The 20705-nt window shown below is 38.4% G+C and overlaps 3 protein-coding genes across 11 annotated transcripts in view; 2 read left to right on the top strand and 1 right to left on the bottom strand.

The window, feature by feature from the left end:
* Positions 1–4053, bottom strand: part of maea (macrophage erythroblast attacher, E3 ubiquitin ligase) — a 92399-nt gene extending 88346 nt beyond the window's left edge. Inside the window, exons 1-4 of one of the 5 annotated variants that reach the window (XM_079670552.1) lie at positions 4006–4053; positions 1859–1950; positions 1285–1385; positions 674–791 (exon numbers count right to left, since the gene is read on the bottom strand). The gene's annotated coding sequence lies outside the window, so the exon portion shown is untranslated. Of the gene's footprint in view, positions 1–673; positions 792–1284; positions 1386–1858; positions 1951–3380; positions 3520–4005 lie in introns of those variants that run through there. The other 4 variants (XM_079670550.1, XM_079670551.1, XM_079670554.1 and 1 more) reach the window with 4 other exon arrangements.
* On the top strand, positions 119–2646 carry LOC307032525 (transmembrane emp24 domain-containing protein 11). The gene is made up of 5 exons (XM_079670564.1): positions 119–764; positions 1291–1382; positions 1818–1943; positions 2066–2212; positions 2290–2646. The coding sequence occupies exons 1-5, from the start codon at positions 635–637 to the stop codon at positions 2437–2439; spliced, it is 645 nt and encodes a 214-aa protein (XP_079526690.1). The 5' UTR covers positions 119–634; the 3' UTR covers positions 2440–2646.
* Positions 3627–11403, top strand: rnf212 (ring finger protein 212). 5 transcript variants are annotated; one of them, XM_079670561.1, is made up of 14 exons: positions 3627–3760; positions 3989–4105; positions 5197–5258; positions 5390–5464; positions 5614–5670; positions 6108–6166; positions 6277–6336; positions 6642–6686; positions 7031–7095; positions 7847–7913; positions 8955–8997; positions 9191–9245; positions 10558–10627; positions 10994–11385. In XM_079670561.1, the coding sequence occupies exons 2-14, from the start codon at positions 3997–3999 to the stop codon at positions 11136–11138; spliced, it is 912 nt and encodes a 303-aa protein (XP_079526687.1). In that variant the 5' UTR covers positions 3627–3760; positions 3989–3996; the 3' UTR covers positions 11139–11385. The 5 variants fall into 5 exon arrangements, with proteins under 5 accessions (XP_079526687.1, XP_079526686.1, XP_079526689.1 ...); XM_079670560.1 differs by having other exon boundaries at positions 3641–3765; XM_079670563.1 differs by lacking the exon at positions 3627–3760 and adding an exon at positions 3833–3901 and having other exon boundaries at positions 10505–10627; positions 10994–11403.
* Positions 11404–20705: the final 9302 nt, after the last annotated feature.

Raw genomic sequence — 20705 nt, 5'->3', positions numbered from 1 at the left:
TGGTGGAATTACATTTACATCAGTATCAGACCAGTCTCCTGCAACATCAACATGTTTAATCCCATGAACCCTAATCTTTTACAGTTATATAATAGTTTGAAGATATTTTCTGTATTGCAGCAGTTTAATTCCACAGGTTCTTTTTTTGTTAATATGTCACAATGTCAACGTCAAATGTCTCTTATGTTTTCAAGTTGTTTTTGAGATGTTGATTCATGATGCTTTTTCTAAAGCATCAGATTTGAGCATTGTGCCCACCTTGGTTACAATAAAGTTGACTCTTTCCTTAGATATACTTTAATTAACTGTGGGAGGATTATCTTAGTCTGCAGGAAGTGGTCTGTCCTGTTAATCATTATTCTTAACACTTTACTATTGGCTCCCAGTTTAACCAGTCACAAATTGACCAGAAGGTCTCGTCACACAAAATAGCACCTGTGAGTTTCTCACAGTCAAACTGTCCCTCTTACCTCCCACTTCAAATATATGCTGAAGGACATGTGGGTTTGTCTATAGTCAATGGCAAATACATCTGGAACTAAAATTCTGAGATCTACGAAAAACTGAACCTACATGCCAAACATTTGTTCACTGTCCAGTGTATTGTAATTGAATAGCTCATTGTTAGCTGAAAATGAGTTTGCAAGGCATTGGCTTTCTCTTCCAGTGTTACCTGGTGTTGGCAGCCGCCATGTATTTTGATCTCGGAGAGCAGGACCAAAAGTGCATCATCGAGGAGATTCCTGAAGACATGCTCGTCACCGGTGAGTCCTGGAGAGGGAATATTCCTCCTGAGTGTCGTTTACAATCAAATACAGGGAATCAATGTGGAATAAGGTTTGGAAAACTGTATTTTGAATTGCCACGTGACAGTTCAATCACAAATTAATGTTATGTGTACCTCCATGATGGTGTGTCTCTTATTTCAGCAAGTGTAAAAGCCATTTATGTAGTAAAGTGGAGTCTTAAAAACTGATTTATCTGTTAAACATAAAATTACCAGGAAAATCTTATGAGTATTTTTATTTATCGTAAACGTAACTAATTGTACTAAAAAGAGGAAAAAGTACTAACAATCAGTCCTACAGTGAGAGAAATAAAAGTAATAGTTACACATTCAATCATTTTTTTGTAAATCAAATATAAATGTAACTTTTATTCCCTCTCCATGCTTAATATAAGCATCACAAAATCAAAAACGTAGAGGACAAGGTCATAATTACGTTTTTGAGGCTACTGTGTGTGATTGTGTACTTAAGTGCACTCATGTAGACTGTGTTTTACCTTCAGGGTATTTCTTGTTGGAGCCGTGGGAGATGAATGCCCTCTCCCACTCCCCTCACCTCGGCGTCACTGTGACAGTCAGAGACCCAAACAATGAGGTACTGCACTCACAGGAGAAAGGAATCACCAAGTCAAACATTTGCTGTGATGGTTCATTAGCACATGTGCCTATAACTGGTCTCTTCCTTCAGAGCAAACCCAAACAAGAATAAAATATGACTCACTAGCATACACACACAACTATAATTCATCTTGTTGACTGTGTAGAAAGAAGTATTCATATAATTTACTTAGTAATGTATACCAAACTGTAAAAGTCCTGCAAGTCTTATTAAGAACAAGACTTCAAATTCACCTGTTTATTTTCCACCGCAGATTTTTGCTAACTCACGTGGCAAAAAGAAAAGAAATCTTTACTTTCATTTCAGATTCAGCTTTTTGTTAATGTTTGGAATGAGAATAAATCCCATGTTAATGTTGTCAATGCATAGCTAAATAAATGTTGGCCTAACAGTGTCTCTCCTGCTCTCTAGGTTCTGATGTCAAAACGCTATGGTAAATTTTCTAAATTCACCTTCACATCACACGCCTCTGGTCAGCACTACCTTTGCTTCCAAACCAACTCCACAAGGTTTTCTGTATTTGCTGGAGAAAGACTGGTGAGACCTGTGGACACAAACAGAAAATGAATTATTAAACAATGGGGAGAAAAGCAACAAAACATACATTGTAATATTATTATATTGAACAATAACCCATTTTCCTTCATCATGCTGAGCAGAAGCTACATTTGGACGTTCAGATGGGAGAGCACTCGATAGACCCCGTCCCTGACAAGACCAAAGACAACATGAAGAATCTGGAGAACAGCCTCCGACACCTCGCAGATCAGATGATATTCATCACCAGGCAGCAGGAGTACCAGAGGGTATAAACACATTTTACTCTGCAAATTTTTAAAAAAATTCTGGAAAAGAGTGTTTTATATAATGTTCCCCCTCTCAGGAGAAAGAGGAGGTGTTTCGTCAGATTGGTGATAACACCAACAGCAAAGTGCTGTGGTGGGCCATGGTGCAGACCTCTGTGCTGCTGACGGTTGGTTTCTGGCAGATGAAACGACTCAAAGATTTCTTCATCGCCAAGAAGCTTGTCTGATGATGACCTCGGCTCTGACTGCAAAAACCTTCAAGTGTATAGGGTGCATACTGAATGCCTATTACACAAACACTCTTCTCTTTCTTCCAATTGCTGATATTTAGGATTCAAAACTATGTATGGCAAGAATAATGAAAGTGTAAAGATGTTTGACATTCAAATAAAATCCACCAACACTAATTTGAATGTTGTTAAATTAAGTACAAATTATTGTTTTGTCTCATTCTGTTCTTCAACTCTGTCACCCTTAAAACTGGATTACATTAGGCAAGAGTTTACTGTATACTTTTTGGGGGTTCAAACCAATACAACTGTTTGTATATATATATATTGTAAGTATAGCTGTATTGCTTACCTTATGTTGAAATATTAAGCTAATTGAAAAAAAAAAGTTTTCAAGTAGTTTCAATACTTCATCTAACCGAGATTAAGCTAGTATCACTGTATAGGCCTATTGGTATATGGATATGTGCATTAGCTAGCAGCTAGTTACGTTGTATAACTAAAGAATATTAGATTATTCCGTTTTTATCATTAGAAAATACATATAAACGCTTTTTAACCCTGCAATTCGTTAATATGGCGCACATTTTGGAAAGTAGGCCTACTGAGTAAAATAGTAATGCATATCTATCATAATCACATGCATGTATGTTACAATTAAGTGTCAACTCAATGTTGTGCAGTAAAAGTACAAAATATCCCTTTGAAATCTAGTGTAGTAGAAGTACAAAGTAGCAGAAAATGGAAATACTCAAGTAGGGCCTACAGTAAATGTACCCCAGAATTATACTTAATTATATAACTGAGTGAATATTCTCTCAGTTACATTCTAATTAAATAATTATAACTGAACAAAAATCATGAGTTTATGTTGGATATGTTTAAATTGAGTATTTAGGCACAAATGCAATAAACATAACCGTTATTGAATGACTTACCTTATGTTTAAATATTAAGTCAGTTGTGAAAACGTTTTATAAGATGTTTCAATACTTCATCTAACCGAGATTAAGCTATAATTTTGTCATTATCTAGCTAGTTAATTTATAGCATTAGCCTAGAGATGATAACACGTTATTATTCGTGGTTAGTTAGCGTAAAAACTGACGTTAGGTGCCAGTTGTTAACGTTAAATAAGTAACTATTTGATATAGCTAAACTGACAATCATTACAGATCGTTAGTCAACAGACATGTTTCTGTAGTTTAAAAAATGTAAAAGCAGCTCATGACGTCACTCTTTAGAACGTTGATCAGTTATTTATGCTAGCTAGCTAACTGTATTAGCATTTAGCTTCATTTGTAGCGGGGTATCGTGGGTAAGGTAATTAATTTACATGTACATGCGTTACTCTAAAAACATTTTACAACGTTGTCTTGAACATACACGAAAGCCAGAACACATGTTAAAGTAGTAAATGGAGCTTTGAGCTTCACCTCGCAAAATTAGCTAATGCTATGTAAACACACTAATGACTAGCATTAATGACTTAACAAGATGAGTTAGCTTAATTAAACGCTAACCTCATTTAATTTTTTTGTTGCAGGTTTTCAAATGTCTTACTGGGTCTGCTGCAACTCCTGCTTCCTTTGCCCCAGTGCTGACAGAAAACTGGCTGTCACCTCCTGTGGACATATCATCTGCAATGTCTGTCATCAGAAAGGTAGAAAATAACTTAACGATAATAACTTTACGACAGTCAAAACAATCGCTGATGGGGAAGTTTAGCTTCACTTCAGTTGTACCAGACAGGATAAAGTGATCAAACAGGGACATCTGTTGGAATATATGGGATATTGCATAGCTGAAGACTGAGTTTTACACCATGTGTATTCAAGATTGGAGCTGAACTATTTAACATTTGAGCAGATAGGGGACAAACGAGTCCCCCAGTAAATAAACTCTTCCTTAGAAATACAAATGTGATAGTATGCCAAAGTTGGTTTGATAATAGTCTACTCTATTGTTATCAAGCAGCAGATGAAAGGAAATATTTGATCTTGTGAAGCTCTTTGTTAAGGGGGGCTTCCAGTATAATTACACAATTTGACATTGAAAAGAGGATAAGGGCATGGAAGTATTACTCAACTGGCCTACCTAGTGTCAGCCCCCTGGCTTTCACTTACAAATGTACATGTATCAATCAGGAATAGACTCATAAGGACCAAAAAGTGACATAGTACGACTGCAAGATACTACAAAATTACTAAAAATAGACCAAAACAACTGCTAAGGGACACAAAACAATTGCACAATACTCTAAATGACCACAAAGACACATACAATGACCACAATTAAAACACTGTATGACTACAAAGAGACACAAAACAACGAAGAAACACAGATGCGTAACATAATCTGACCATGGGTGCTTCTCGTCATATCCTCAAAAGAAGTAAGAGGTAAATTACACCAATCATCATGGGATATTGGATTTCTTGAAGTAATCTCCTGGAAGTCTCTCAGTCCCACTTTAGGAAAGCCGATCATATTCACAAACCATGGGTCTGTTCCCGATGGGTGTAATCTAAGTCAAACTCTCAAGAGTTTGATTATATTTGAATTCGCTCTGGCTTCCAGGGTTAAACCCAGGGGTTACACTTAATTAGTTTTGGGTCTCAGGGGTAAGCACTTTGAGAGCCCCTTTTTGTTCAGTTCCTAAATTAGATTTAGAGAATCCTCTATTTACTATAAGAGTAGAAAGGATATGCATTTTGTATTGTTGTCCATCTTTAATTGAAACCTTTCTTTCAGGAAAACCAGGCATGTGTTTAATATGCAACGCCAAATGCCAAGTATCACCTCTCACCGACAAAGTAAGCATCTTTATTCCCATTGAACCCTTTGTGTGACTATCTGAATGGAATAAAAGCACACTAATATCAGAATGATATAATTATATTACATTCTATTTTTGTTACATTCCTTTGAAATGTCTTTGTTTCAGAGCAGCTCAGAAGTGAAGGCCCTGTTCACCGACATCAACGTTGTGGCAACAAAAAACTTCACAGAAATCAGCAAAGTTTGGTCATTTTCGATCTTATCATCAAGTATAAAAATCTTGTGAATTGTTGTTATATCAATTCGGGATGAAAGTCTGTCAGTTGGAGTTAATATGTGATATTTGTATTTTATATATTTGATATTTGTACGTTATTTCCCTTGTCTCAGGTTTTAATGTTCCAGGCAAGACACCAAAAGAGACTGTTGGCTTACTACCAGCAGAGGGTGAGAGGTGTGTGTGTGTGTGTGTGTGTGTGTGTGTGTGTGTGTGTGTGTGTGTGTGTGTGTGTGTGTGTGTGTGTGTGTGTGTGTGTGTGTGTGTGTGTGTGTGTGTGTGTGTGTGTGTGTGTGTGTGTGTGTGTGTGTGTGTGTGTGTGTGTGTGTGTGTGTGTGTGTGTGTGTGTGTGTGTGTGTGTGTGTGTGTGTGATTTTGTTCATCTGGCATGTAATGGACTATGTTGTCTAATAATTGTGAAATGTCTGCTTTTTGACATAATATTTTTTTCATTGTTTTTACCATGTAGAAAGTTTGATTTAATTGATTGCCTGTTCTATTCGCTGCCCACTAAATGTAATACTATAGTAATAATTAACACCGTTTATATTACAAGATAGTCACCAAAGCTGCCCTACTGTGTCCCCATCCAATTGATCAATTACAGGATGATAAACTAGAGGAGGTACTAGTCAAGATGAAGCAAGAAATGCAGCAGATGGCAAAGTAAGTGGAAGCACAAGTTAATAATGCCTTTTCAAACCTGTTTCTCAACTGCAGTGAATACGAAAAGTTGGGTGCCTCTCCTATTTTCTTTGATTTTCTTTCATTTGAAGGAAGCTGAATGACCAGAGCTCCTACATCACTAAGCTGGAACACTCTCTTCACCGTCAGAGGTAAAGCATAGAGGAGACATTCATTTAAAAATCACTTTCATTTTTAAACACCATTAAGTCATTTTTATTGAAAATTGTTTATGTGTTGCAATTGTATAATTTCTTCAAGATTTGAGCTCTTAAAATGCTATGTGGTGCAGTTTGTAAATGCTTATTGGCAGGTTTTTCTTATTATTTCACAGCCACAATGCTGTCTAATTAGCAGTCTTTTCCACCAATCAAGCCATCTTGAAAAATGCTTTGCTAAAAAGCATCTGGCTAATGTTTCTTTTTCATTTCTTCTTTCACATGTCATACTGCATCAGAGATGAAATTGCTCATGTAATGAGACTCAATAAGGACCTATTAAGGTAGTGAAACCTGATTTGGAATGTAACGGCCTGTTTGAGTTTGGCAACACATAAAGTTATAAACAACCCGCTGGCTGTTATTCCTCTCCTCTCACTAGGTGTCACTCCTGGCACATCTACCACAGCTTACAACCGTCGCCAACACTGAATTAGTTTAAACAGAGAGACTTTGTTTTTGAAAAAGTCCAGAAAATATAGCAAATTAGTAATTAAGTGAAAGTTTTGTTAATTGATATGCATCTGAAAACTGTTAGCATACATTGTTAGAATGTGCAGCATTGAGTTTTAAAGTACCAGTGCTGGAGCGTATTTACATTTAAATGTTTATTGTTTTTCTTACTCAGTGCCAAAGTTTCTTCCGTGCCTCAGATGAGCCACAGCTTGCATACTCCACATGGACATAAATCAGGTAAACAACAATCCCATGGTATACAATGGTGTCACTTTTGTTTTCTTGTATGCAAGACATCCCCTCTTAGTATAGCACTCTGATGTAAACACCCTGAAATGCCATTTACATTTGAATATATTTGTATCATTCTATGCAATCTTCATACCTGATAATACACTGTACATTATACCTGTACATGAGGGGCTGCTTATATTTCTTTCACTCTGCATTGTTGCGGTCTTCAGTGCAGGAATATTAGCTGAAGTTGAAGATCATTATTCATAATATACTATATTATATTTTACTTTACTTTATTATGACTAATAAATAGAGTCCAAGAAAAGGTGGGATTCTGACTTGTGTTACTGCTGCTCAGACTGAGAGAGAGGTTTGATATAACTCAATACATTGGATATAAAAAGCGTTTGGACTATCATATGAAAGACAAGCAATGTAAATTGGCCCTAATGTTGCTTTTTTTTTACTTGTGATTATTCCTCCAACCAAAGGCTGTAAAAACATTTAAACCATATTTCAGCATTAGGAAACATGTTTTGTTTTTTTAAGCCTGACCAATCAAGATTACAAGTAATAAAATGCAGAGTCAAGCAGAATCGGCTTGTGGCTAAAAAAAGGGCAAATTAGACTAACCATGTCTTTGTGGGCTTTTCATTGAAACATCTATTTACATGTATTCCCTGCATGACCACCAATGTCTCATCACCCTTAATAATTTTTGTGAGTTAATGTTGTTTTTATTGTCTGTCAGTGTCAGTCCTACAGATCCCATATCACTCCCCAATCTCCATCTCTAGACACTCCTCAATGAATACCATGTGAGTATCCTCCCTCCATAACTTTTCACTCTGTATTTAAATATTTCTTTTATGTTGATTTTGCACACCTCTCACCTCATCTCAGTCTGTGTTTCTCTGCCTTTCTTTCTCTCTCACCATAAGAGTGCGACAGAGAGAATGGAGGAGGTATTTCACAGTGCAAACAGGCTATATCCTGAGTTCAGCCCCGGTGTCTTATGTTAGCTTTAGCTGCTGTATAGCTGTGCCCTGCCCTGCGGTTATCTACACACACACACCTGAATAAGCTAAGCTTTGTTTGGGTTTAGTCAGGATTCCCTATTGGGTTTCCTTCCACACCGTTGACACAGGATTGATTGTCTGCCGGCGTTTAATAGTACAAATGTTTTTTTATTCACTGAGACTTTAGATTCTTCAACTGAGCAAACAGATGATGGACGGCACATATTAACCCCAGCTGCAGAATTACCGCCATGCCTGAGGGCTCCATTTAGTTTGGAATTTAAAAGTAAATCGATGCTAATATAACTAAATTCATTTGTAATATAAAATGCTAGGGATATTGTAATCGAGTGCTTTTGAAAATATTTAGATTTTAGTCACTGAAATAAAAATTGAATGTAAGAAGTATTCACAAGATAATGAATTCCCAATACAAGCACACAACTTCTTAATATTTTTGCTCAAGTTTTCTACAAATATATATACCATGTTTTCAGTAAAAGAATCAACTGATTTCAAATTGCTATTGAAATTATGCATTATTATGATTATGCATCGTAAAAACCTCTGTAACAACATTGAATTATCTCACTAGTTATTTCTTTTTTAATGATCATCTTACTCTATGTACTCTATGTATTCACAAAAGGTATCTTAGGTAATTATTCTGTATTGTTGTTCTTGAAAATATTTTTCCAAAACGTTAATATCTGTCTTGGGAATAAAACTATACATGTCGGGGTTAAAGAGACGTTTGGCTTGTTATTGAAAAGAAGTTGAAGCAGTGGTCAGCCCACTGAACCCAACAGGACTAATGAAGCGTGCTCTCATGTCTCACAGCTCTGAAAACATGGACGTGGATGAAAGGAGTCTGTTCAGGAAAGTAAGTGCTATTATTCTTCCTGTAGTGAGCTTCCATTGTTAATATACAGTGTGTGATGTAACATTGATTATCCATATGATACAGCATCGGAGCATTTACTCAATGACTCTAGTACAAAAATATTATTTCTTTTTAATAACAGGTAGATACAAAGGTATGATTTGTGAAGTTTCTCTGTGTCTCTGTCTCTCAGCCCGGCACCGTCCCCAGACTGTCGTTAATCAGCCCTCCACAGGACGGGCGAATGGGTAAGTGCTCCGCTGCGCCTCATTAAACTGATTCATGTTGAATTTAGCTCATAACCTTGGATCTGCTTTGGTGATTCCTCTAAAGGCCATAACTCTGATAGGGCATTACACCAGTACATTCAGGGTTAGTAGTTTGACACCGCTCCTCTCTTAATCCATATACAAGTATACAGCCTTTAGTGCTACAGTACAAGCATACAACTAAAGGCCTTTTAACCCTTTTGCATTCAGAGGGACATGATCGGCTTTTGAATTGTTAATCATACTTCTGGCTGTGTTAATGGCTTATACTTTGTGAAGGTATGAGTGAATTTTGGAGGTTCAACCTCAGCTCTTATATTTAGTATTTAATAAACCCTGTAGCCTAAATACAGACACTTACAGTTGGACAAAAATGTCCTCATTGAAACACATGCAAATCTTTTTGTTTTCACAGCCATTACAGAATCAAAATACATTCTATTATATCTAGCTTTACCTGGCTTCAAGATTGTAGTTTTATTTTAACAGATTCAGCCCTTTTTGAATGGTTGTGTTATGGGGCTTGTATGGTGTTTTGAAGGCATTATGTCATTAGAAATATTTTAAAAAAATGTTTTGAGAATATTGGTTGGTTATGATCAGGACAGAAAATAAACATTTATATCAGTAACGTTGAAATATAATATTATAGACGATTTTATTGCAACTTTTTTACCATGAAGCACATGGGTAAATAAATCAGACGTCGTGCTACTACCTACTAAAAGTCCCTTCTCCTCTCTTGAAGTGTGTTTGGTGGTTATGGTCTCAGGGATTAAAGGAATACAGATGTTGGCTGTTGTTATGTTTAGGATTACACCTACTGAGCTACTCTCTTTGATTTTGTAATTTAGTGCCTTAAAGGATTTAACCTCCTTTGTGGCACATAAATTAGGGGACAGCTTTCAAATAAGCGTTTTGTTAAGTAAATATTGAAATCAAGGAAATCACAATATTTAACCAGCAGCGGCAGATTTATTGGGCAAACAGAAAAGAAGAGTTTTCTTATAATTAAATAAAGATGACTCACCATTTATCATAAAGCTCCATGTTAGACAGGGTTATGTACATGGTGTAGGTGTGTTCGATGTGAACATTGTGAGAATTGAACAATTGAATTGTTATTTTTAGAATACGATTCACCCATTTATCTTGTCTACTCAGAGGTTTTTCTGGAAGAATAGACATAAACGCTTAGAATGACACAGAAATACCTCAGGCCTGTTTTAACTCATTAGGAGGAGTGTATGACCTTTTTTACGGATTAACACTGGATCTCTCTGGTGTTCAGGCACCATCCCTCACAGGTCGTCCAATCAGAGCTTGCCGGTCAACTACTCAGCTTCGTCGGCGACAGTCAGGTGACTAATTTAATTAATTAAAGAAATCAGAATACTGCTCGATAAAATGTACATTATGTATGGATTCTTTTGCTCAATTGTTTCTGTAGCGAGAGAGTGCTATAGCCTATTTTGTTTACTTTGTTGCCATTACCATAGACACTGTTTTGGTCCATTTCACAAACAACAAGCTACTTACAAGCACACCAAATCTGGGGCTGAATATAGTCCCCAAGAACAGATGAACTCTTTCGTCCTTTTACTTACATTTGCTAGTTTTAAGTAATTATTTTTAAAATGGGGAAAGCTGGGAAATGTGGAAAGTTTGGACACAAGCAGTGTTGGTTTTGCTCATATCATATTATTTGATCTCCTCTCCTCTCGCAGTCGTTTTCAGGGAACTCCGATGACGCCAGAAATGCCGTTCGGTCAGAGGTCTGGATGGAAATCTCCAATCTTCAACCCTCTCTCCTCCTTCAGACACTCCATGTCCTCCCTGGTCTGCCCTCCTAGTTATCAGACACACAAATAAACATTCAGGAAGCCTTTAGAGAACAAACACCTGGCCCCTGACATGTAATAAATAAAGGGTATTAATATCACCAAAGAGTCTGTGTGTTGTGTTTTAAATCAAAATGTAACGTATTCAGCTTGTAACGTACTGTACATGAATGACTTAACTCCGATCCTGTGTTGTCAAATCAATTAGAGTGATGAAATAAAGAGTGGTTGCTTTTAAATGTGAACAGTATCTGATGTCACAGGTCAGGTTATCTAGCAGTGAGAGCCATGTTGTTTTTGAGGGAACTTCTTATATTAATCCAGCAGCCTTACATTCCTTAATTCAACATTACTCTGCACCAGCACCTGTTCAATGTACACAAATAAAACAGAGATTAAGGAAAATCGACTAATCTACTGATTACTAGACTTTACAAGACAAGACTTTGAGAAAGACAGACACACTCTGCAGTGACTGAACACCCCTCAGGCAGCGGTGCAGTTTACCACCCTCCACACTCCTGGCTTGCTGCTTGTAACTTCAGTAACCTGACTCGTGATTTCACCCTCCAATCTTGTTACAAAACAGCTGCAAGTGATGGCAAAGCGAAAAAGTGTAACCTTATAGAAACATGAGATCACCTGAAGTCATCGCAGGGGAAAAGCTGATGCAGTGCGTTGGACAGATGTGTTCAGACAGGTCCACTCTCTCTCTGTCGGCCCGCGTTTCTGCCTCCATTGTCCCCGCCTGTCAGGGCGTTGAATGGCGTCTATTGAAGAGGGCTCAGGTGTGACTGTGTGTGTGTTCTGGGTTTGAACACGCTATATTCAGGCCCTTACCAGCATGTGTGTGTGTGTGTGTGAAGTTAAAGGGTATTGTACAGAGTCAGTAGGCCTGATCCTCCTCTGTGCTCCGGTGGGATCTGAGGTCGTTTCCTGTTTTTTAAGGTCCACTTAGAGAGAAATGGCTCCCCGGGGCAGAATAAGCTGTCATGGTGTCACCCTCTGACAGGGAGAAGACTAAATCACAAATAATCTCTACCGTATGCCCACACACACACACACACACACACACACACACACACACACACACACACACACACACACACACACACACACACACACTGGGTCATCTCCTCTCACGTTTACAGTTATTTTGTGTGTGTTTCTTTTACTTGTCTTTCAAATTAAGGTTATCCAGAGACATTTATTTCTCTCTCTTCTCTCTTTTACTTTTCCTTCTGCACACACACCCTCACACACACACCTCTGCATGGCTCCAGGCTGTACAAATGAGCCCTGCCACTTCAGAGAGCTAAAGAAAACTATTCTGATGTCAGTGGTAATTATTCAGCAGCGTGTTCCCACAGCTAGTCCACCCCCTCCCTCTATTACTCTATCTCTCTGTGTGTGTGTGTGTGTGTGTGTGTGTGTGTGTGTGTGTGTGTGTGTGTGTGTGTGTGTGTGTGTGTGTGTGTGTGTGTGTGTGTGTGTTTGTGTGTGTGCAAAAAAGGAGAGGCTTCTCTCTTAATCTGATCCAGATTTCACACTTTGTCACTCAGTGTTTCACTCCTGTGCTGTAAATGTAATCCCCTCAAGGCAAGACACGACATGAACTAAATGATTTCACACCGGAGCTATTTGTCTTTGGGAGGTGCAAAGAAAGTGTTCCTGTGAATACTTACTGTGTAAAATCACATTTACTGGTTAACATTTTGGTTGAAAAAAGACCAAAAGAACAATGATGAAGATGTCAAATATACGTGAAAAACCACCAGGAAAGATTTGAAGTTTTTTGAATACTCAGAAACGTATTTTACATTTTACTTAATTGTTCTGCACTCTTAGTATCCTCCTTTGAAGGAGTTTGATGATCCAACACAAACCATGTACATCTCAATCTGGGGGTTAATGAGGTGATCAACATATTCGGGGAAGATGATATTCTTGCTGCAATCTTTTTGATTATTGTGATATTTTCAACTTTAAAACAAACAAAAATAGACGGGATCATCAGTCCTTAGTATTTGTACTTTGGTTATTTGGGGTAAAACAAAGATTACAAGTATTTGTGTCATTACATGGCTGGGATTTTTGATGGATATAATATCTAATTTTGCAAAAAAAGATTATTGCTATCCCTAGTACTAGCTGTTTTATTGTTGGCTGGTTTTATGTATGAAGGGAAATAACCCCGAAATATCATCTGTTAGCTTTTAATCAAATTCCATCTATCATCTGTCAAACATTTTACAAAATATTGTAATTGAATGCATATCAGTGGAACAGGGTATATTGCCATGACCTATAGCCTAATAAACTGTTTATGTGATAAGTGTCATCATTACATATGTGATGTGTATTATCAACCAAAATGCTCTTCATATTGTAATACCTCCAAATGCACTCATTGAAACTAGCCTGAAAAAAGAAAATTCCTTCTACAGATGGCAGAGTAAAATCATTTATGGAAAATATGGAAGTGAAATGTATAGTCACACAGACTGCACAGACTAGACATCAATTTAATCGGCCTGTAGGTGGCACTATAGCCTATCTGAGCCTTTTTTATATATCATGATAGCTGCAGCATGCATTCCTCTGCTGTGTGTGAAGGCTTTTGGACCACAGCTGCCTCTGATAGGGATCAACAGGCTAAGGAAGGGACACTGAGGTCACACACACACACACACACACACACACACACACACACACACACACACACACACACACACACACACACACACACACACACACACACACACACACACACACACACACACACACACCTAATCACATCTGCTGCTTTTGAAGAGGGTGCAAAGGATGACATCGAGGAATCGTTGAGCGCACGGGGCAGGAAAGGTTTGTTGCATTTCAGCGGAAGAAGCTGAATAGGGGCGGTTTATGAGTCAAAGAGAAACAGGTGAGGATGGGTGACCTGGACCACTCGTATTCTCATCAATACACGAACACACACCTACACACACCTACACACACACAGGCATCCCACATGTGAAGGCAGGCTGCTGCCTTTGAAGGGGCCCGGCCTCCTCCAACTGTCCCATGCATGCTTGAGTGATGTCAGCAGGACTGTGGAAAGAATCCTTTCCTGTCACACACACACACACACACACACACACACACACACACACACACACACACACACACACACACACACACACACACACACACACACACACACACACACACACACACACACACACACACACACACACACACACACACACACACACACACACACACACACACACACACACACACACACACACACACACACACACACACACACACACACACACACACACACTTCCTTATCACAGGAAAATCTCTGCGCACATCAACTTGGTTTGCCTTTTTTACTAGTTTTTTGGAACAAATGCACAGACTCTTTAGCTTGCATAACACACACTGACTGACTTTCTTCCTCTCCTTTTCTGTCCTACACACACACACTTGGCAGGATGTGCAGGGAGAAAAAGGGAACGAAAGACAACACCGAGATTAGGAGGCTTTTGTCACGGCTCTGTGGCAGACTTTAAAGGCCTTGGCTCCCTTCCCCTCTGCCAGATCTCTTTCTTTTCTCACCCTGTCTGTCCACATCCCTCTCTTTTCACAGAGGGGGGTAGAAAGTCAACATTTGGTAAAGAGAAACGGAGAAAGGGAGGAAGGGTGGAAGGGAGGGATGGCTGGAAGAAGGATGGAAGCCGCCTGTTGCCCTCTTTTAGCCTCTTTTTGTGTTTTTGTTTTCCTAGTTGTAATGTCGGCTTTGTGGCTGTCTGGAGGATGAGTGCAGAGAGGGAGAGGTTTGCAAACAGAACAGCGCTTCAATGCCAGCCAGGTGTCTGTGTTGTTCCTGCGTGTGTGTGTGTGTGTGTGTGTGTGTGTGTGTGTGTGTGTGTGTGTGTGTGTGTGTGTGTGTGTGTGTGTGTGTGTGTGTGTGTGTGTGTGTGTGTGTGTGTGTGTGATGCATCTGCGCTTTGGTGCGTGCATCCATGTGCAAACTCCATGTGTAGCTGTGCGCTCATGTATTACCTAACCATGTCAATCTCTCAGGTGTATGTGTAGGTATCTTTCAGGTTTGGTTGCGTGTATGTTTTGTCCCCAGGTGTGTGTATATGTGTGTGTGTGTGTGTGTGTGTGAGCCCTTCATGGTCACTGACTCTATTCACCTGAGCCTTCCTTTCACAGTGAAAAGGCCGTTCTCGGTAAAAAGCTCTTTGGACAGCTTCTCTTCATCACCAACCACAGCTGCTGTTGACTCAAGCGCCCAGGAATCTCCTCGGCCAGTTAACACCCTTTTAACCAGCCAACCGCGCACCAGCACCCTGAGAGAGGGAGCAAGAGGTCCTGCAAGACCTCAAGGACTACAGGACCAAACATTTGCTCTGGCAATGGACAAGATGTAGTCAAAATGCAGCCATCTTGTTGGTCAGAGGAAGTGGGGCTGCAATAGAGAAAAGCAAACGGTGAAAATATGCTCACTGACTCACTCACCCAGAACATTTGTTTTATTTACATTATAAGCCTCTTTGGTATGGTTATAAGTGAACGTCATACACTTCACATTGTTTCTGATAAATGCAGCAAAACTGATTAAAGGTTTTGTCTCTCAACAAAATGTAATTGCTAAAACAGATAGGCATTGAAAAACCTTTCTTTAACATTGCCACTTGACAACTAGTCATGTTGACAGAGGGTTTATGTCAAAAGAAAAAGAAAACAGTGATTTTAACCCAACAAAGGACTCATCCTTCGTCTCAGCGCCTCTGGAATGTCTTCACACTCCTCTGCACAAAGTGGAACAAACTGAAACACAAAGGCCTGCCAAAGGTTTCATTCAACAAGAGTTTCAGTTGTAATGTACAGCAATGACAAAGACTATATCCAGTTGCGTTGTTGTGAGCGTTCCTGTACACAAATGATTCGCACGAAGCGTTTTAATTCTTTGACCGGAAGCCTCTCTCTGCAGAGCAACAACAATAGACACTTCTCTCTATTCAACTGATCATATTAAACAGATTCAACTGAACGATCGCAGCCTAATGACTTGAACAAATGAAATGTAAATAACTTTTTTAAAGTAAAAAAATCTGCATTTGAGACACTTTACACAATAATAATAATATTTTTAGTTACAACAGAAAATGTGCAGTCATGATAAGTATAGTGTAGGCATTCATTGAGCAGCTTGCCCCATTTTGGAAAATACTTTTTAAACACACAATATGAAATTATAATCTCACATTTGTCTCAGTGATCTTTACAGTTCATACAGAATATGACACCCTCTGTCCTTAGACCCTAATTTTAGTAAACTCTCAAAAGAACCCCCACACATACTCATTATATTCTATTCAGGTCAAAGTGTGGTATGAACAACAATGACTTGGTTTCTAATTTATTTGGATGGTCACTTGAGACTTGAAATCCCTAAATGTTTGACATGTGTATTTTGTGTAACACGACTCATGGCCCGTACCTCGTGTGTTTATTGTTGTGAGACTTTAACTGTATTGTTTTTTTTAACTTCTGGGCTTGACTTCTCTTTGAAAATCTTCTAATCTCAACAAAACGTTCACCTGGTTAAATAAAGATTAAATACAGAGACACTGCTGCACTGATTTTTCTCTAAGAAGTTAAAGTTATTACAATGTTAGGTTTCTACATATATAAAATGATTAAACGTATACAAATTAGATTTTTAGGATCCAAATGTCAAATAAAGACAGTAGTGCTTTCTTTCAAATGTCCTCCTCCCTTCCTGTTCTGCACATTTCTTCCCCGTCTCCTTCGACACCTCCTCGCTCTCCGCAGATCTTTTCTCCATTTCCTCATCTGCTCTCGTCAGTGTGAGCTCAACACATCTGTCAGCAGCTGCACTCTGTGTCCTCCTCCTCCTCCCTGCTCCTCTTCATCTTCTCCTCCTCTGTCTGCCCTCCCCGCAAACTCTCCAAGTCAATCAAATTCACCGGCTGAACATAAAAAAGGATCAGGGAAAGCAGGATATCATCTTTGAGATAAGAGAAGAATGAGAGTCGAGTGAAGAATGAAAAAAGTCACATATTTGCCTACAGTATCATTTATCCAGTCAGTTTTTATCTCACTCTTACACAGATGTAGAATGCAATATGTCTGTCATAGCTTTAAATCTTATGCTATTTATTTATCACCAGTGAGGCTTACCAGATGTAAAACCAATGCATGGAGGATTTGTAAATTCCTCAGTAAGTCATGAGTAACTGTTGACTTTGCAGCGATTTCAATACCGCAGATTCCTGTGAGAGATTTTTTGCTTTTCCGTACATTTGAAATGTTTCTTTTCTCAAAATTTCTGCAGTTCCTTAACCCCTTACTATATCTTAATCTTTACAATCTTAACAAGTTATTAATCCGATATTGGTCAAAGAAAACAAAATATAATATGAAAATGTTCCAATGTCAGGGATGTCTGATCCAATTGGAAGGAAATCTGGAGAAACAAGAAAGGCTATGGGACTACATAATATGTCTGGATTTTTAGAAAATGTTTTTTTGTGTTTTTTAATAAAACAGGCTTTTTTTGCTTAATCTGTAGCTTGTTAGTTGTGAAGAGCGACGTCCAAAAATATATTTGGCGTGTGGCGCAGTGGGTTGTGCGTTGGTGTTCGGATCAAGGGAGCACATGTTCAAACCCCACTGCAGTCAGCATGTCGTTGTGTCCCTGGGAAAGACACTTCACCCCAAATTGCTCCTGTGGGGATTTTCCACAGTATTGAGTATGTAAGTCTCTTTGGATAAAAGCTTCTAACAAGTAATATTAAATACAAAATGAATAATGGCATTGCGACTGTACATAAATAATATGTATTAGCTTCCTGTACCACTTACAGAACATTGCAATAACTTAAATAACTGAACTTAAAGCCAGTTTGTGAACACATGGTGACTGGTAGGTCTTTACCTTCTAACATCCACTGCTCCACAGGAAGTCATGTGCTTTATGTTCCTTGCCACACCTACACTTACTTCCTTGGAATAAACAGAGGAAGATCTGAGTGGGCAGCTTAAGCAGCAACAGCCTATTGGAGAGATAGGTGCTCTTCAATATTTCATATTGACAATAGATCACACGACTTTGTGTAAAGTGAAAGGTTTTGCTTGTAGTGATGGATCAGCATCATTTTTTTAACTGACTCTGCAGTTCCCTTCAGCCATTTCAGGGTCTTTCAACACCGATAGGTAAAGTGATCTAGTTGGTGACCATAGAGGAGCATTTAGCAGCTAAAAATGCTTATATTTCCTTCAGGAGAGACTGAGGTCAGCTGGGAATGAATCTTAACTCAGAAACATAAATCGTAATTAACGCTTATCTTGTTCGGCTGGATCTGTAAAAAGCCTCTTCAAATTTATAACGTAATAATATGTAATTAGTCTTTTGTTTAAGCTTGTTCTGCTGCCCCCAAGTGGCTAAAAAGTAAATACAAATCTGGTAAGTCAAAAGTAAGGATATCTCTGATGATAAATGCCTGTTGCCGAGATCAAATCAAAAGTGGCACTGTATTTCAAATATATCAAATGTACGATTTTTCCACAGTCCAACAGTCTCTAAAAATGGAATGCAACATTTTAGCATAATACATGTTGCTGAAAATCTGAAGAATACCCAGTAAGCTTTTTTAAGATCCTATACCTCCGCCCTCTCCCAGTGCCCCATCCTTTCAGCAGTGTTTTCTTCCCCTAAATGAGTCAGAGAGAGAGAGAGAGAGAGAGAGAGAGAGAGAGAGAGATGCTGAGCCTCACACCTTCCGTCTGCACGCACTGCGTCCATCTGTCAACCCTGCAGACGCACTCGATGACAGATGAAAAGCGGGCTGCAGCTCTCACAATTGAAAAGCTGCAACTATTTAGAGGACATTCACTTAAAGACGGTCCCACGCTGCTCTGTGAGGTATTGTTCTGCACTGGAATCTCTCTCTGTGGCAGACAATTGAATGATAGATACTCAGAGATTATTATCTCGTCCCACAGATACTGTAAAAATGCACCATCTTTTAAAAACATGTACATGCACATAGATTTACGTTTTTTAATGGCACCTTTACACTGATTACAATGAGAGAAAACGAAAATGTAACCTAAATGAGAAGAGTCTGTACAAGATTGTCGATACAAAGATTATCGATAACATTTCGTATATTCCATCAGCACATATAAATACATATTTTACAATGACATGAACATGGTATTTGCTACATAGCTTACATAACTACTATAACACAAATTCCACTCATGCAGTATAATGCCCGATTATATGAAAAAAACTAAATAAATTAGAAACTTTTGAATCTTGAGACAATTTACAATATTTAGGTTGACCAATATGTTGCTAGAGCTATGTTATGGTTCAAAGTATTCGTACTAAATTATCTAACAGTAACGATCATTTCAATACTAATGTCATTCCATGTACATGCTAGTGGTAAGTGCACATATACACAGTCTGTGGCAGTCCATCAGCTTTGACACAATACAACTTTAACATGTGAAATTTGTGAAACGAAGGGAACTGATTGGACAACAGTTTTCACAGAAGAACAAAGCAATGATTATGGAAAAATGTCCAGTACATCCAACAGAAAGTTATACATCAAAGAGCACACTCGCAGCTGTGTGGTGTGACTTTGTCAACAGATGTTTCAAACCAGAACAAATAGGAAAACAAGAAGAAGATGCCAGAGGGAAATATTTAGCTAGTGAGGAAAATCATTTAGATAGACAGCATGCTCACTCTTTGCTGTTCTGATGTACTGATAATAACTTACCATGTCTAACGTGAGGGCATTGTACTGGAGGGATGAACAAGAAAGAGGTTATCTGAATATAGGCTAGGTGTAGGCTAGACTTTCTTTAAAGTTGAAACAAAGGACTTCACAGGTTTATGAGAGAAAAAGGGATTTTAAATTGGCATATAAGAGACTAAAGGCCTGGCTTAGAGTTTGATTCTGAACTTTTTAGGGCAAAGATATCATACCAATGAGTATTATAAAGAATCGGCATACATGATGTATCCATATGTATATATTTGTACATATTCCTATTTGAGTTTAAAGATGTATGTGCAAAATTACATGCTTAAGAAAGACCACATGTGTAACTAAGTCACCAGGTGATTTCAATATATCACTTCACATGGATGTTCAAATACACTCTTGTGAAGTCCTACCTGATTTATTTCATCCTTAAAAAAATCCTCTGCAGAGAGAAAATCCACCTCAACTACATGACAAGCATACAGTTTCATATTTGAGATTTTTTTTTTTCTAAAAACATCTCTGGACAGAGTCACCACACTGTTTGATCCGTATGTGGCATGTGCGCCTTCAGAGAGAACTATAATGGGAAACAGCTGATCTTAGTTTTTCATTTTGTTATAATATAGTGGTCAGATTCATGAGAACACAGAGAGAGAGAGAGAGAGAGAGAGAGAGAGAGAGAGAGAGAGAGAGAGAGAGAGAGAGAGAGAGAGAGAGAGAGAGAGAGAGAGAGAGAGAGACTCTGATGTTTCTAGCTGTTTGTGGTCCTGGTTTCCAATGAG

This window comes from Notothenia rossii (genome assembly GCF_949606895.1).
Source record: "Notothenia rossii genome assembly, chromosome: 3".
Lineage (NCBI taxonomy): Eukaryota > Metazoa > Chordata > Actinopteri > Perciformes > Nototheniidae > Notothenia > Notothenia rossii.
The sequence above is the reverse complement of the archived record's forward strand: the minus strand, read 5'-3'. Positions and strand labels throughout refer to the sequence as shown.

What these genes read in the sequence shown, in the direction of transcription:
- LOC307032525 (XM_079670564.1), top strand. Translation starts at nt 635, where the DNA reads ATGAGTTTGCAAGGCATTGGCTTTCTCTTCCAGTGTTACCTGGTGTTG. An exon ending in TATTTGCTGGAGAAAGACTG is followed by an intron (nt 1,944 to 2,065) that starts GTGAGACCTGTG and finishes CATGCTGAGCAG; the next exon opens with AAGCTACATTTGGACGTTCA. An exon ending in GGCAGCAGGAGTACCAGAGG is followed by an intron (nt 2,213 to 2,289) that starts GTATAAACACAT and finishes TCCCCCTCTCAG; the next exon opens with GAGAAAGAGGAGGTGTTTCG.
- rnf212 (XM_079670559.1), top strand. An exon ending in GAAATGCAGCAGATGGCAAA is followed by an intron (nt 6,167 to 6,276) that starts GTAAGTGGAAGC and finishes TTTCATTTGAAG; the next exon opens with GAAGCTGAATGACCAGAGCT. An exon ending in CACTCTCTTCACCGTCAGAG is followed by an intron (nt 6,337 to 6,641) that starts GTAAAGCATAGA and finishes ATACTGCATCAG; the next exon opens with AGATGAAATTGCTCATGTAA.